At 39.4% G+C, this 12,116-nt stretch overlaps 1 protein-coding gene across 1 annotated transcript in view; it reads right to left on the bottom strand.

Annotated features, from left to right (window-relative positions):
- The window catches only part of PCDH15 (protocadherin related 15), a 1,038,602-nt gene that overhangs the window by 278,483 nt on the left and 748,003 nt on the right, over positions 1 to 12,116 (bottom strand). Inside the window, exon 22 of the mRNA XM_075841191.1 lies at positions 4,691 to 4,831. Within this exon, the coding sequence (XP_075697306.1) occupies positions 4,691 to 4,831 (141 nt within the window). The remainder of the gene's footprint in view (positions 1 to 4,690; positions 4,832 to 12,116) is intronic.

Below are 12,116 nucleotides of genomic sequence, written 5' to 3'. Positions count from 1 at the left end.
TTAATGTGTCAGTATAAGACAGCACATACTGATCTAGCAGGATCCCTATGCACTGACTAAATGAATGGAGAGAAGTGCATGACGCTGATTGGTCACTGATTGGTCAGCGTCATACACTCCTCTATACAATGCCAACTTGGTCTAAAGTAAAAACACGCCCACTTGGGCATTATGAAACGAATTAGCATAAAGCTAAAATCGCTCCTAACGTGGTAAAAAGAGATTGTTTTTCTAAAAAAAAAGCACTGCTGTCACCTGCATTATAGCGCCCATCTCCTTATGTAGGAGATAGGCCACTTATAATGTGGTGACAGAGTCTCTTTAAGCCCAAACAATTTAATTTACCCCTTTAAACAGTTTGAACTATTTAAGGAGCTGTGTGAGATTAGAAAAATGTCTGCATCTTTATTCAGATATACCACCACTCTTGTCTGATAATGCAGTTCAGGCTCATTTACTTAAATAAGGCTGAGTTGCAATACCAGACACAGAGATTTCTCACAAATAAGACCCTTTTTTTTTAGACAATTTGTGGAATATAACATAAAGGTGGGAAGGGGTAAGGTCAGTAACAAATTAGGACACCAGTTGGAACCGTATGGTGCTCCGCTCTACAGACTTTTTACACCTCAATACACAGTGGTGCATTATTTAGTTATATAATGGTGGATTGATCGCAAGAATTAAAAAAAAATTGCAATAAAATATCAATCTTCATTGAACTGTACACAGAACCCCTCTCCCCAAAGTGATGATTATCTTACTAAGAATGAGGCAGGTCTTGGGCCACCATGCCCAATGCTACTGTCCTTTTTGTCATTCTATAATTCATCACTGAATATAATAATGTTTATATTACTGGTGCCTTTTTTTGTGAACTGTAAAACTAGGAAAATACTAAATTTTTAATCTCCTTACAACTTCGATCTAGAAATGGATTACAGCACTAAAGATAAATGAATGGTCTTCTCAATATTTGTTCCTCTGCTTGATCACAAATCCAATCAGCGTTCACCTTTTATTTAACCTCTTTGGAACGTCTGAATTTAGAAAGACATCTTTGTTATAAAAGACAAAGCAAGAACAATAACTTCCAATCCATCTCTTTGAGCTTCTTTTTATATACAACATTATGCATCAGAGATGTCTAGTAAGACCATTTAGATTCTAATTATTTTATTGTTCACTTCATTTTTTACTATAAATTATTCTAAACATTGAGGGAGGGGGATGATGCAAGGCACTGCCAGAGGCGCATGGACTAAAAAGGCATAATTAGAGTTTTACAAATGGGTCCATATAATTCCTATTATTATGATAGTTATGCTGATTGGTGGAGGGTTGATGGCAGACAGTCCTCATGCTGTATTATCCGGCCATCCAATTCATCTGTGGCGCAAGCAGTATACAGGGGCATACCCATGTTCAGGGGATCGTACAATGATCAGTCTTAGTGCTCACTAATTTAACTCTTAGGCTATGCTCACACAGGGTGGATACACTGTGTAAAGGTTCACAGCGTATCCGCCCTAGCGGCCGCAAGGATTTCCGGACGAAAAACTGCACTAAATTGAGGTGCATTTTTGTTGGCCGGAATGTTCGCTGAGGAAAATAGAAGTGGAAAAAAAGATGTGCATATTTACCCTCTGACATCCTGCAGACCGGTCACCCGGGTGACGTTTCATCCCATGTGACTGCTGGACAAAGAATTCTGGGCAAGTATGGTGTACGATTATTTTTTTTCCTGAGTTGCGATTTTTGTTGCGTAATCACAGCTTTTCCGCCGCAAAAATCTCAACATCTGCTACCTGTTGCGGGTTTTACCTCCCATTGAATTCAATACAGAAAATCCCGCAACACAAAAGCAGTGATTACGCAAATACAATTGACATACAGCAGATGAAAAAATGGCAACACTGGTTAATTTCTGAGCGTTTTTTCCCGCTAATCATTTACGCAACGTGTGGATGAGGTTTGTTCAAATCTCATTCACTCTGCTGCTACTGTATTATGCTGCAGAAAAATCTGCAGCGGAAAATCGGCAGTATTTACGCTACATGTGAACTCATCCTTATAGATGCCCCTGTTTAAATAGAATTTCCCACTCAGGATATTCATGGCAGCAGTTTCCCTAACTCCCATAGACTTTAATTGAGAGGGACACAGATTTGCCCTGCTACCTCTATATTTGTTCTCCTGTATGTGGTGGCAGCCAAGCAACTTAGCTTGCCAAACAAGTCTTAACATTAATATGCTGACCGTTTTTTGTTTTTTTATTGGACCTCCCGGTTCCAGAGATATGGCCCACTGCTGTGTTGGCTCATTCTATACTAATTTGCCGTAGTTGGCCAATAGGGCGTGAACTACCCTCAAGCTGCATTGCACTGATTGGTCATCATCAGAGGCATGGACGCAGACCCCACCCCATTGGTTAACTACATCAAATTAGCATTTAGTGAGTTAACAAAACTGAGGGCCATATCTCCCGAACGGGGGGGGGGGGGGGGGGGCCCAGGAAAAAAACAAAACAGCGCTGGAATCCGGGAGGCAGCGCTATTCAGGTCAGTTATCCAGCTCAACTTATATGACCTATTGACAGGTCCTCTTTCAAGTGCACCACATGGGATAGGTAAAATTTAAAGTTTAACAATCCTTTATAGTACTAGATTTATTTTGGTGCTTTCTTAATTTATAGCACTTGAATGTAAATATAAGCTGCAAGGCTAAAAAGTCCCAAATTTAAACTAATGATATAATGAGCATTATTAAATCCTAATAAAATTAATGGAATCCATCAACTGATTTGTTCTAATAAATAGCCTAGTGTGAAGTGAAAATGTCTTATAAAACTCCATAATATTTGGTATCAGTCGTTCTGACCATTGGTTGAGTGGAAGATTCCAGTGGCTGATACCAGCATTGTTAGTGACATCCCTTATGTATTGGACTATACACTATATGAATAGGGACATCCATAGGGAAAATAATAAGAAAAAAGGGACCCATTGATGGAAATTTCTATACATTTTTATAAATGGTTACGTAGGTAGAAAAAGAAACTGACAAAAATGTATTTAATAATAATATAAAAAATCTGTTTGCAGACTTTATTAATCCAAACATACAATTGTAATAAGATGTTTAATTATATCAGTTTAAATTAATTACAGAAAATTAACTTAATAAACCAGATGAATAAAGTTATTTTTAGAACCTTTTTATATTTTTGTGTTATTTTAAATTACTAGTAAGCCACACTCTTAAAATGTGGAGTGCTTTGGTATTTGTTTTAAAAGAGATTTTAAATGAAGCAGAAAAATGCTTTCATAAAGGTGATTTTATCCATCAAAAACAAATGTGACAACATACTTATTTTCCCATCAAAACAACTTAATGCATTGCAGAACAATGGGTTGTAACCTGTACTGGAGCAGGCAAAGATGAGATGCCACAAGTGCAGACAAGCAGAACTGTCTCCTGCTTTCTATATGCCATAGGATGCTTGTGTATGTGTCTATATATATATATATATATATATATATATATATATATATATATATATTGCAGATCAGACATATGTACGTGTGTAGAGTATTTCTGTACTTATGAGTCATTTAACATCTTAGATCCATCATCATTCTTCATCCATCATCATATATCATCTCCTTCTGTCCTGTCAAATTAAAGTAAAATTGAAAGTGTCCAGAGAGATGACAGAACTGCTTGTTCTGTGTCTGCTTACTGCGGTTGTCTGGCTAGAAAAAAAAAAATTTTTTTTAAAAACTCTGTTAGGTAATTCAGAGTTATTAGAGGGGTAGGGCCAACATTCAGGACCCTCATCTATTGATCAGAGCGGAGAGTGGCTAAAACTAAAATATCTTGCTCTAAAGGAGCCGACACATCCATGCAAGGACAGCCCATTGATTTAATTTAAAATTTTGTAGTGCTTTATTTGCCCTGTAGTGGCAATGCAGGGAGTTGAACTCTTGCTGCCAGTTTTTCCCACAGATTAAAGTTGTTCATTAGGGTCATTTTTAAGCTGTCAAGACATTACATGTTTGTTTATAGACCACCACATGCACAATCTAACAATTGATAGGCTTGACAGACTCCTGTCCTCTCCCATTCTATTGGTCCCCTATGAGATAAACAGTTGCAGAGGTGTCTAGTGGGCACTCATCTCTCTGGCTACATTGAAATAGCATGCATATTCATCTGCACCCAATAGGAAAATTAGGTATGATGACTACTGGCTAAACCGTCATTCGTCTGACATCTCTTTAATGTTTATGGCCACTTTAACTGTTTTAAAAACAACCAAAGCCAGTCCTGTTTTTAAGAGCAGTCACATTAAATAGTTGCTAAACTTTTCTTCACACGGAGAAAACAGTCAGTTTTCTGCCCGGCACCTAGCCGCTAGCTAATTCCCTCCATTCAACCGTCCCTTTTTAAAAAAAAATTGCCTAAATAGTTTCATGATCTTCATTGACTTTTAATCCTACAAGGAATATATTTGATTCCAAAAAATCTTGCAAGATTAGCATATACATGACATTAAATTACTTTGAGATACAAATACGATATGGGATATGCTTACTGCATGATAGAAGGTGAGGGATAAAAAAAATGAAAGAAAAATGGCATGTGGCTGAAAATCCAGTAACCGAAAACTGAAAACAAATTAACATACCCTGAATATTGTGCTGGGATCTTCATTGAGATTAACCCGAGTTTTAACGAGACCAGTATTCTCCTCCACCTCAAATATACTAGCACTATATGGAAACAGCGTCACATCCACCTTGTATCTGACACGACTTGCAGGCGTACCCTAAAAATACAAAAAGAAAAATCACGTGACAATGAATATCGGATATGATATTTGATATTTTGCATTTATTAAATGACTAAATAAGATGAACAAGGATAAAAAATAATATTAGAGTTGTTTGTGATTTATTCCTAAACCAGATTAAAATAAATAACTGTGAAGTAAAAAAAAGTACATTCAGTAAAACATGAAGGAAAACCATATGAAATATCCCATAGCTATAAATATACCAAAAACAGCAGAGCCCAAATTATAGCCACAAAAAATAAGCAATTACTTCATTTTTCACATGTCTGACTCCTCTCTGCCTATTCTGATACTTTCCTATGGCAATTATCTTGTTTCCTTTGTTAACAATGACAAATATTCTATGGCATACATTCTTGGTCAGGCGTTTTTTTTAAATACCTCAGGTAATAAGATACCGGAGGTATAGACTTTGCTAATGGGTACTACCTAGGTCAACCAAGCTACAGAATCATGAGGTGGTCTCAGAGTTGTATATATCAGACAAGTCAGGGGAGGCAAAGTGCATGTGATGTAAATGACTTGAAACAGAAGCGGAAAATGTGAAGTGTTGTCAGAACAAGCCAGGTCACAATGAACAGCAGAAGCATATACGAAAACAGGTGACTAAAAGCTAGGAACTTTATTGTGCATGCAACCGTATGGGGGATCTAAACTAGAATACATAGCCACTGGCGAATTGGACCTTTATTTATTTATTTCTGTTACTTATATAGTGCCAATTATTCCGCAGCTCTGTACAGAGGTCCTTACTTACTGTCCCCTTTGGGGCTCACAATCTAAATTCCCTATCGGTATGTTTTTGACATCACCAACAGCAGACAAGACTAGCAATTTAAATCTAGCGGAATGCACGCACGTGTGCCGATACCATCAGATGATGGCAGAGGCGAACATCAAGACAGATTAGCTAAAAAAACACTGAGTTATTCTGCAGCTATACCATCAGCTAATGAGCAGAGGTTGGAACGTCCAACTTCAAACTTGTGGGTTATTCTAGATGTTATGCAGAAGGTGCATCTAAAATAGTTTCTTACATTAAATTCAATGTCACTGCTGTCCCCTTGTTACAAGGAGCAGGGGCCAATGCTTTAAAGAAGCTCTGCCTTCTTAAGGGTATGTCTACACTGAGTTTTTTGCCCAGCAAAAAAAGTTTGTCTCAAAATTCCTTCAAGATTTTTGAGTCAGATTTTGAAATGCCAGCGGTTTTGGACCCATTTTTCTTCACTCCTTTTTTTTTAAATTCTGCAAATGCAAAATACACAGACAGTTTTTGGTCAAAAACCGGTTGAAAAAAAATGCTCCAAACTAAATGGCACACATTTTTTCTGCCTCCTATTGATTTCAAAGGGGGTTTAGAGGTGAAAACTGCTCTAAGCTAGGGCATAACACTTCTTTTTATTTTTTCCACAAGCAGTCAAAAACCGCCTGTGAAAAAAAACAGCTTCTACCTCCCATTGGAATCAATGAATGTAGATTTTTTTTTTCCATTTTTTGGCACTGAATTTGACATGGTTTCTGTGTCAAAATCAGTGTAAGAAGTGCAGTGTGAACTGGGCCACAAAAAGGAATGACATTGCTGTACTTTGGTGGGTCTTCTCAGCTTATGCACCCTGTAATGGGTACAGATAAACTAAGCTATAGTTACTCCAACGACTGTGCCCCCCCCCCCCCCCACTGACCAAAGTCCTAATGTACATGAATAGGGTCCTATGGGTTATTCTTATTACTGTGATTTACCAATGTATGACTCAATAATGTCTGATATGTCAAGAAAAGGTCCAGGTCTCTAATCATTACCTTTTTATTCCAAAATGTTTGTTCGTTTTGAAATGTTCAGCAGTTTCTCTCTGCCCCAGGTCTATTTCTACTTCTTTATCATTAAAGTTCAAGGTTGTATATTTGAATACAAAACAACCTGTTTTCTAAATGCATGGCAACATCATAAAGATATTGTAAGATATAAATTAGAGAAGTAAAGTTGTGTAGGAGAATTGTAGTGAAATATTTTGCCAACATGAATAGCATGAATATGACAAAAATATGTTCTCTCTAAAACTCTGCTATAATCATAGTTTTCTAAGTATCAATTTGCAGCTAATTTATCACAGTTAGAGAGACCCAATTGACATCTGGCACTGCCAGCACAAAATTATTAGTAAGACAGATCTCTAATCAGAGAGACAAACACAAACAGGATGCGTTGTCAGTATGAGCTGAATGTAGTACTTATTACACAGATATCAAAGTTATAATGACATATGTCCTGGTGATATTAGACATGGGGATGTCATCTAGACATAGGGAGGGATAATTTGGCACCATAATTGTAGCTTTCTATTTCTCTTCTCTAACACTCCCAAGTCAAGCTGTATCCAGCAATCCAACAGTTTCGACTGCCTATGACTTGATCAGATCCTTGCAGTTGGCCCTTTAAGGAGTTGTCTCAAAGACAATCACTGTTCCTATGCCCTATTAGGACATATGGATGTCATAGAGCCAGTTCTGTAAAAGCAGCTCATCTTTTCGTAAATAAGCTGTCTATAGAATGTATTACATGGACAACTATTTATTTGACTGGCCACCATTTATTACCACAGTACCCCTGCAGCAGCTGGGAGCCGGACCCATAGAGGTTCCAAACTGAAAGGGGTTGTTTCTGTTGAGACAACCCCTTTAAGATTGTGTCTCGATGTCAATGACTTCATAGTTAATAAAACCTTATCTAACTTGTGTAAAGTAAAATACATAGACCACCCATATACAATAACCGGTATGAAAAATCGTGATGTTTACTATATTACTGTAGATGGTAACAACTGCCAGTTCTACCATCCAAATGTGGATGGTATAAAATGTGCTAATAGGGATCCTCTTATTTTCTTATTGGCTCCTCTGTACAGGCAATCATAGTGAGTCCTGTCTATACTTAGGGTCTTCTTACACAGCCCAACATAAGCCGTGTAAGCAAGCACCAATCAACGAGACAGCTCGTTGATTGGTTCTCGTTGCTCCTTTCACAAGCAGCAATGATCAGTAACGTATAGGAAGACGTGTTTGTTACGACGATCGTTCGTCCTCGACCCCATATGTTTCCATCATGTTGGCAGCACATCTCCCTGTTTACACAGGGAGATGTGCTGCCGACATTGATTATATTTATTGTTGCAAAAACTATACGATCCGCTGATCGTTGCCCTGTCTACACAGGGCAATGTTCGGGAACAAGCGTTCATATAGAAGCTCATTTGCCCGATAATTGGCCTGGGTAAAGGGTCTTTACTCCCCACTCCATTATAAGTTGATCTAATGTCCGAATTTGACTTACATTAGTCCTCCAGCCCATGAGCCACATCTGGATTGTAGCTATCATGGGGACATCTGGTGTGTCATCCTTTGCTTGTTCTATTAGGCATACATGCCCTTTAAGGGCATTTGGCCAGGCAATGCCCTTAAAACTTTAGTTCAATATTTCATGGATCTCAATAGATCTGCCAGGGAGAAATCTAAATTTTCATGATCTTAATTGTTGCAACTAGTCTTTCTAAAACTTTCTATGCACCTAAATGCAAACTATCACTTGGGTAATCTTTGAGTTATAACAACTTAAGGGTGGATTCACACGAACGTGTATTGGGTCTGTGCGGGCCGCGTGGTTTTCACGCGCCACGCACAGACCAATACAAGTCTATGGGGCAGTACAGACAGTCCGTGCTTTTTGCGCAGCGTTTGTCCGCTGCGCAAAAAGCGCGACATGGTCAATATCTCCGCGTATTTCGCGCATCACGCACCCATTGAAGTCAATGGGTGCGTGAAAACCACGCAGGTCGCATGGAAGCACTTCCGTGCGAACTGCCTGTTTCGCGCACCAGCTGTCAAAAGGATGAATATAAACAGAAAAGCACCATGTGCTTTTCTGTTTACAAACATCCAAACGGAGTGTCTTTGAGATGAGCGAACCCGCACAACCGAACCGAACTTCGCCGGGTTCGGCCGAACTCTGCAAAAAAATTTCCGGTACGCGACGTCAGGAGATAGTCACTGTCCAGGGTGCTGAAAGAGTTTAAACTGTTTCAGCACCCTGGACAGTGACTTCCGATCCCAATATACATGAACGTGTAAAAAAAAAAAAAGAAGTTCTGACGATAACTCTCGGCTTCTTCCACCAGTCTGACCTCCCGGGATGACAATTCAGTCCAAGTGACAGCTCCAGCCAATCACAGGCCAAGCACAGGCTGCAGCGGTCACATCGACTGTGGCGTCATCCAGGGAGGTGGGGCCCGATGTCAAGAGAGGCGCGTCACCAAGGACGCGTCACCAAGGCAACGGCCAGGAGGGAAGTTCTCGGTAAGTACGAACTTTTTCTTTTTTTTTAACAGGTTTCTCGATATTGTGATCGGCATTCACTGTCGAGGGTGCTGAAAGAGTTAACTGCCGATCAGTTAACTCTTTCAGCACCCTGGACAGTGACTGACGTCGACTAGACTCATCTCTATGATGGCGGCTGCGCGAAAATCACGCAGCCGCGCATCATACACGGATGACACACGGAGCTGTCAAGTGGTTTTTGCGCGCACAAAACGCCGCGTTTTTTGCGCGCGCAAAAACACAACGTTCGTCTGAATAAGCCCTAATAGAGGCAGCAATTAGTGGGAGAAGAATTACGTGCCTGCCTTTTCTAAAGATATTGTCTCAATTCCCAGAGAACCAAAAGTGGAACTTCAATGTTAAGACTTTGGTAGAGTAATAGATCTCAAATGTCACAAACTGCACTGTAACCTTTTGTTACCTTGCGAGACTTTTTGATGAATGTCTGCCTGGATGACAGAGAAGGTATGTCTGAAGCATAACATATGCTGTATAGCTTTACATTTTGCAGATATCCTGCCAAAAACTAATGTTCTCATGTTATGGAACTGCCAGTATAAAGCTATCAACACTTTGTAGCTGGTCATAACAGAGAGCTAACAAAGGTTGTCATAGAAATATTAATATCATTAATCACGTCTCTTCAACTGCTAAGGTTTAGCACAATGGCAAGCCGTTATTCTTGAGTATTAATATGAAGCATGTAGGAATCCTTAATTTCATATACTGGCCAGTGCCCCTAGGAAAAGGATTTTTTTTTTTTTAAACCATACATAATATTCTATATAATGAATAATGACAGTAAATATATAGATTTTCCACATGCCTCCCATAATGTCATTTAAGGAGAAAAATGAAATCAGTATGCCATTCTGACACAGAGACTCCCACAGCCTATATGAACATCATCAATCTATCGCAGACTATGACAATTCTCTATTTGGCATTAAAGGAACTGTACTGTCAACAGTTTTTAATGTCCCTTTTCTTTCAATGACATCTATGGTTATTAATAATTCTTATAAATCTTTGAAATATTATAGACTAAAGATGAACACACAGGACAATGTAAGGCACGAGTAAAAGGATATTTGTTAATTATAGAAAATATTTGTGGCTGGCCAAGTATTAGATGATCTAGCCCTAGGCCAAACACAAGCTGATGGAGAAAGTTGGTTGGAGACACAATCTTGATAAATAAGGTTGGACATTTTTGGCATGGCAACTAATAAATATACACTACAAGGCACCATTCAGGGTTTTATAGAGGGGTCTTGATTTTTTCAATATTTTTATACCAATTTATGAATGCTTTTAAGAGAATCTGTCATGGGAGTTACAAGCTGCAAGACTTCTTGGGAGTGAATCAAGAGCTCCTGTACCTACTAAGAATACCAGTTTCAGCTAAGGACAGAATATTTCGCCATGTGCCATTGCACTGCTATGTGCCCAAGTGCGGTGGCAAAGACCAGGGGTGTACATAGAAGAGGGCTTCCTAGCAAAAATAAAAACTTTTCTTGCTGGTTGACACCTCCAACCACCTCAGAAAGGAAGTTTTGCTGTTTGTTTGCCCCATCTTTGCCATGATTCTTGGTTGATTCCCCACTCTTGTTGTAGGACTCGGAGAAGACATGGGTACTCACTGACCATTACAATTACGGGATAAGGCATTGTATACTAGTTTTTGCATTTCTCATTATAGTCAATAAAGTTAATCTGGTTTACGAAAAAAAAGAAGAAAATAAGGAATGACTCAAATCTGGGCTGTACCCGTTCTCTCTCATAGAGATCATGGTCTGCCTCCATGATACCTATGTGCAGGTTATGAAAGTACAAGCTGCAAGACTCCAATCTGCATTACTGCCACTATAATAACACATCTTTTCTATTTCCAGGCTGTTAAAGGGATATTGAGTTGTACTATCCACATCCTATCTGCCCCTTTTGAAGTTGATTGGGATGTGACATTGCTTCAGAGCCGTTATTGATCCATATAATGTCTTTATGACAGCAATGAGATGACAGTGGTGGAAGCATTGTTAAAGAAGCATTTCCAGCACCAATATTTTGTGTTTCTAATTGAGGTGGCACAGACGATACTGTCGATAGAAAACTCACCTATGGCTTTATCTTGTAGTTTAAGTCTCCGGTCTGGGGTTGCCATTCAATCACATGACCTCCGCTCTGACTAACTAAATCTTACAGAGCTAGGCCTGATTCACACGAACGTGTTAAACGTCCGTGGGATGGCTGTTGAAACAGCGGCCGTCCCACGGACCTATGTAATTCAATGTGGCCCTTCACAATGCCGTTGTTTCAACGGACCGTGTGAAGGGTCTGTGGGAAAATAGGACATGTCCGTTCTTATCACACATCACTCCATAGACTCTCATCTATAGGGAATGCGTGACATCGCGTCCCGCAGCGCTGAGCACGGATGCACCTCGGACGTGAAATACTGCAGTTTTTCACATCCGAAATGCGGAGCGTTCTTGTGAATCAGGCCTTAGGGTATGTTCACATGGCCTATTTTCGTCTGTTTTTCGGGCCATAATCGCCCGAGAAACGGCTGAAAAATCAGAAGCAGAACGCCTCCAAACATCTGCCCATTGATTTCAATGGGAAAAACGGTGTTCTGTTCCGACTGGCTGTTTTTTTACATGGCCGTTTTGAAAAATGGCTGCGTAAAAAAACGGCCGTGAAAAAGAAGTGCAGGTCACTTCTTGGGACATTTTTGGAGTCGCTTCTCATAGACTATTGAAAACAGCTGCAAATACGGCCGTATAAAACGCTGCGGGTGGCTTAAAAACGTCTGAAAATCAGGAGCTGTTTTCAGACAAAACAGCCTCTGATTTTCAGGCATTTTTGAAGCTGAAAATGAAGCTTCTTT

The sequence above is a fragment of the Rhinoderma darwinii genome, chromosome 11, assembly GCF_050947455.1.
Source record: "Rhinoderma darwinii isolate aRhiDar2 chromosome 11, aRhiDar2.hap1, whole genome shotgun sequence".
Taxonomy (NCBI): domain Eukaryota; kingdom Metazoa; phylum Chordata; class Amphibia; order Anura; family Rhinodermatidae; genus Rhinoderma; species Rhinoderma darwinii.
The sequence above is the reverse complement of the archived record's forward strand: the minus strand, read 5'-3'. Positions and strand labels throughout refer to the sequence as shown.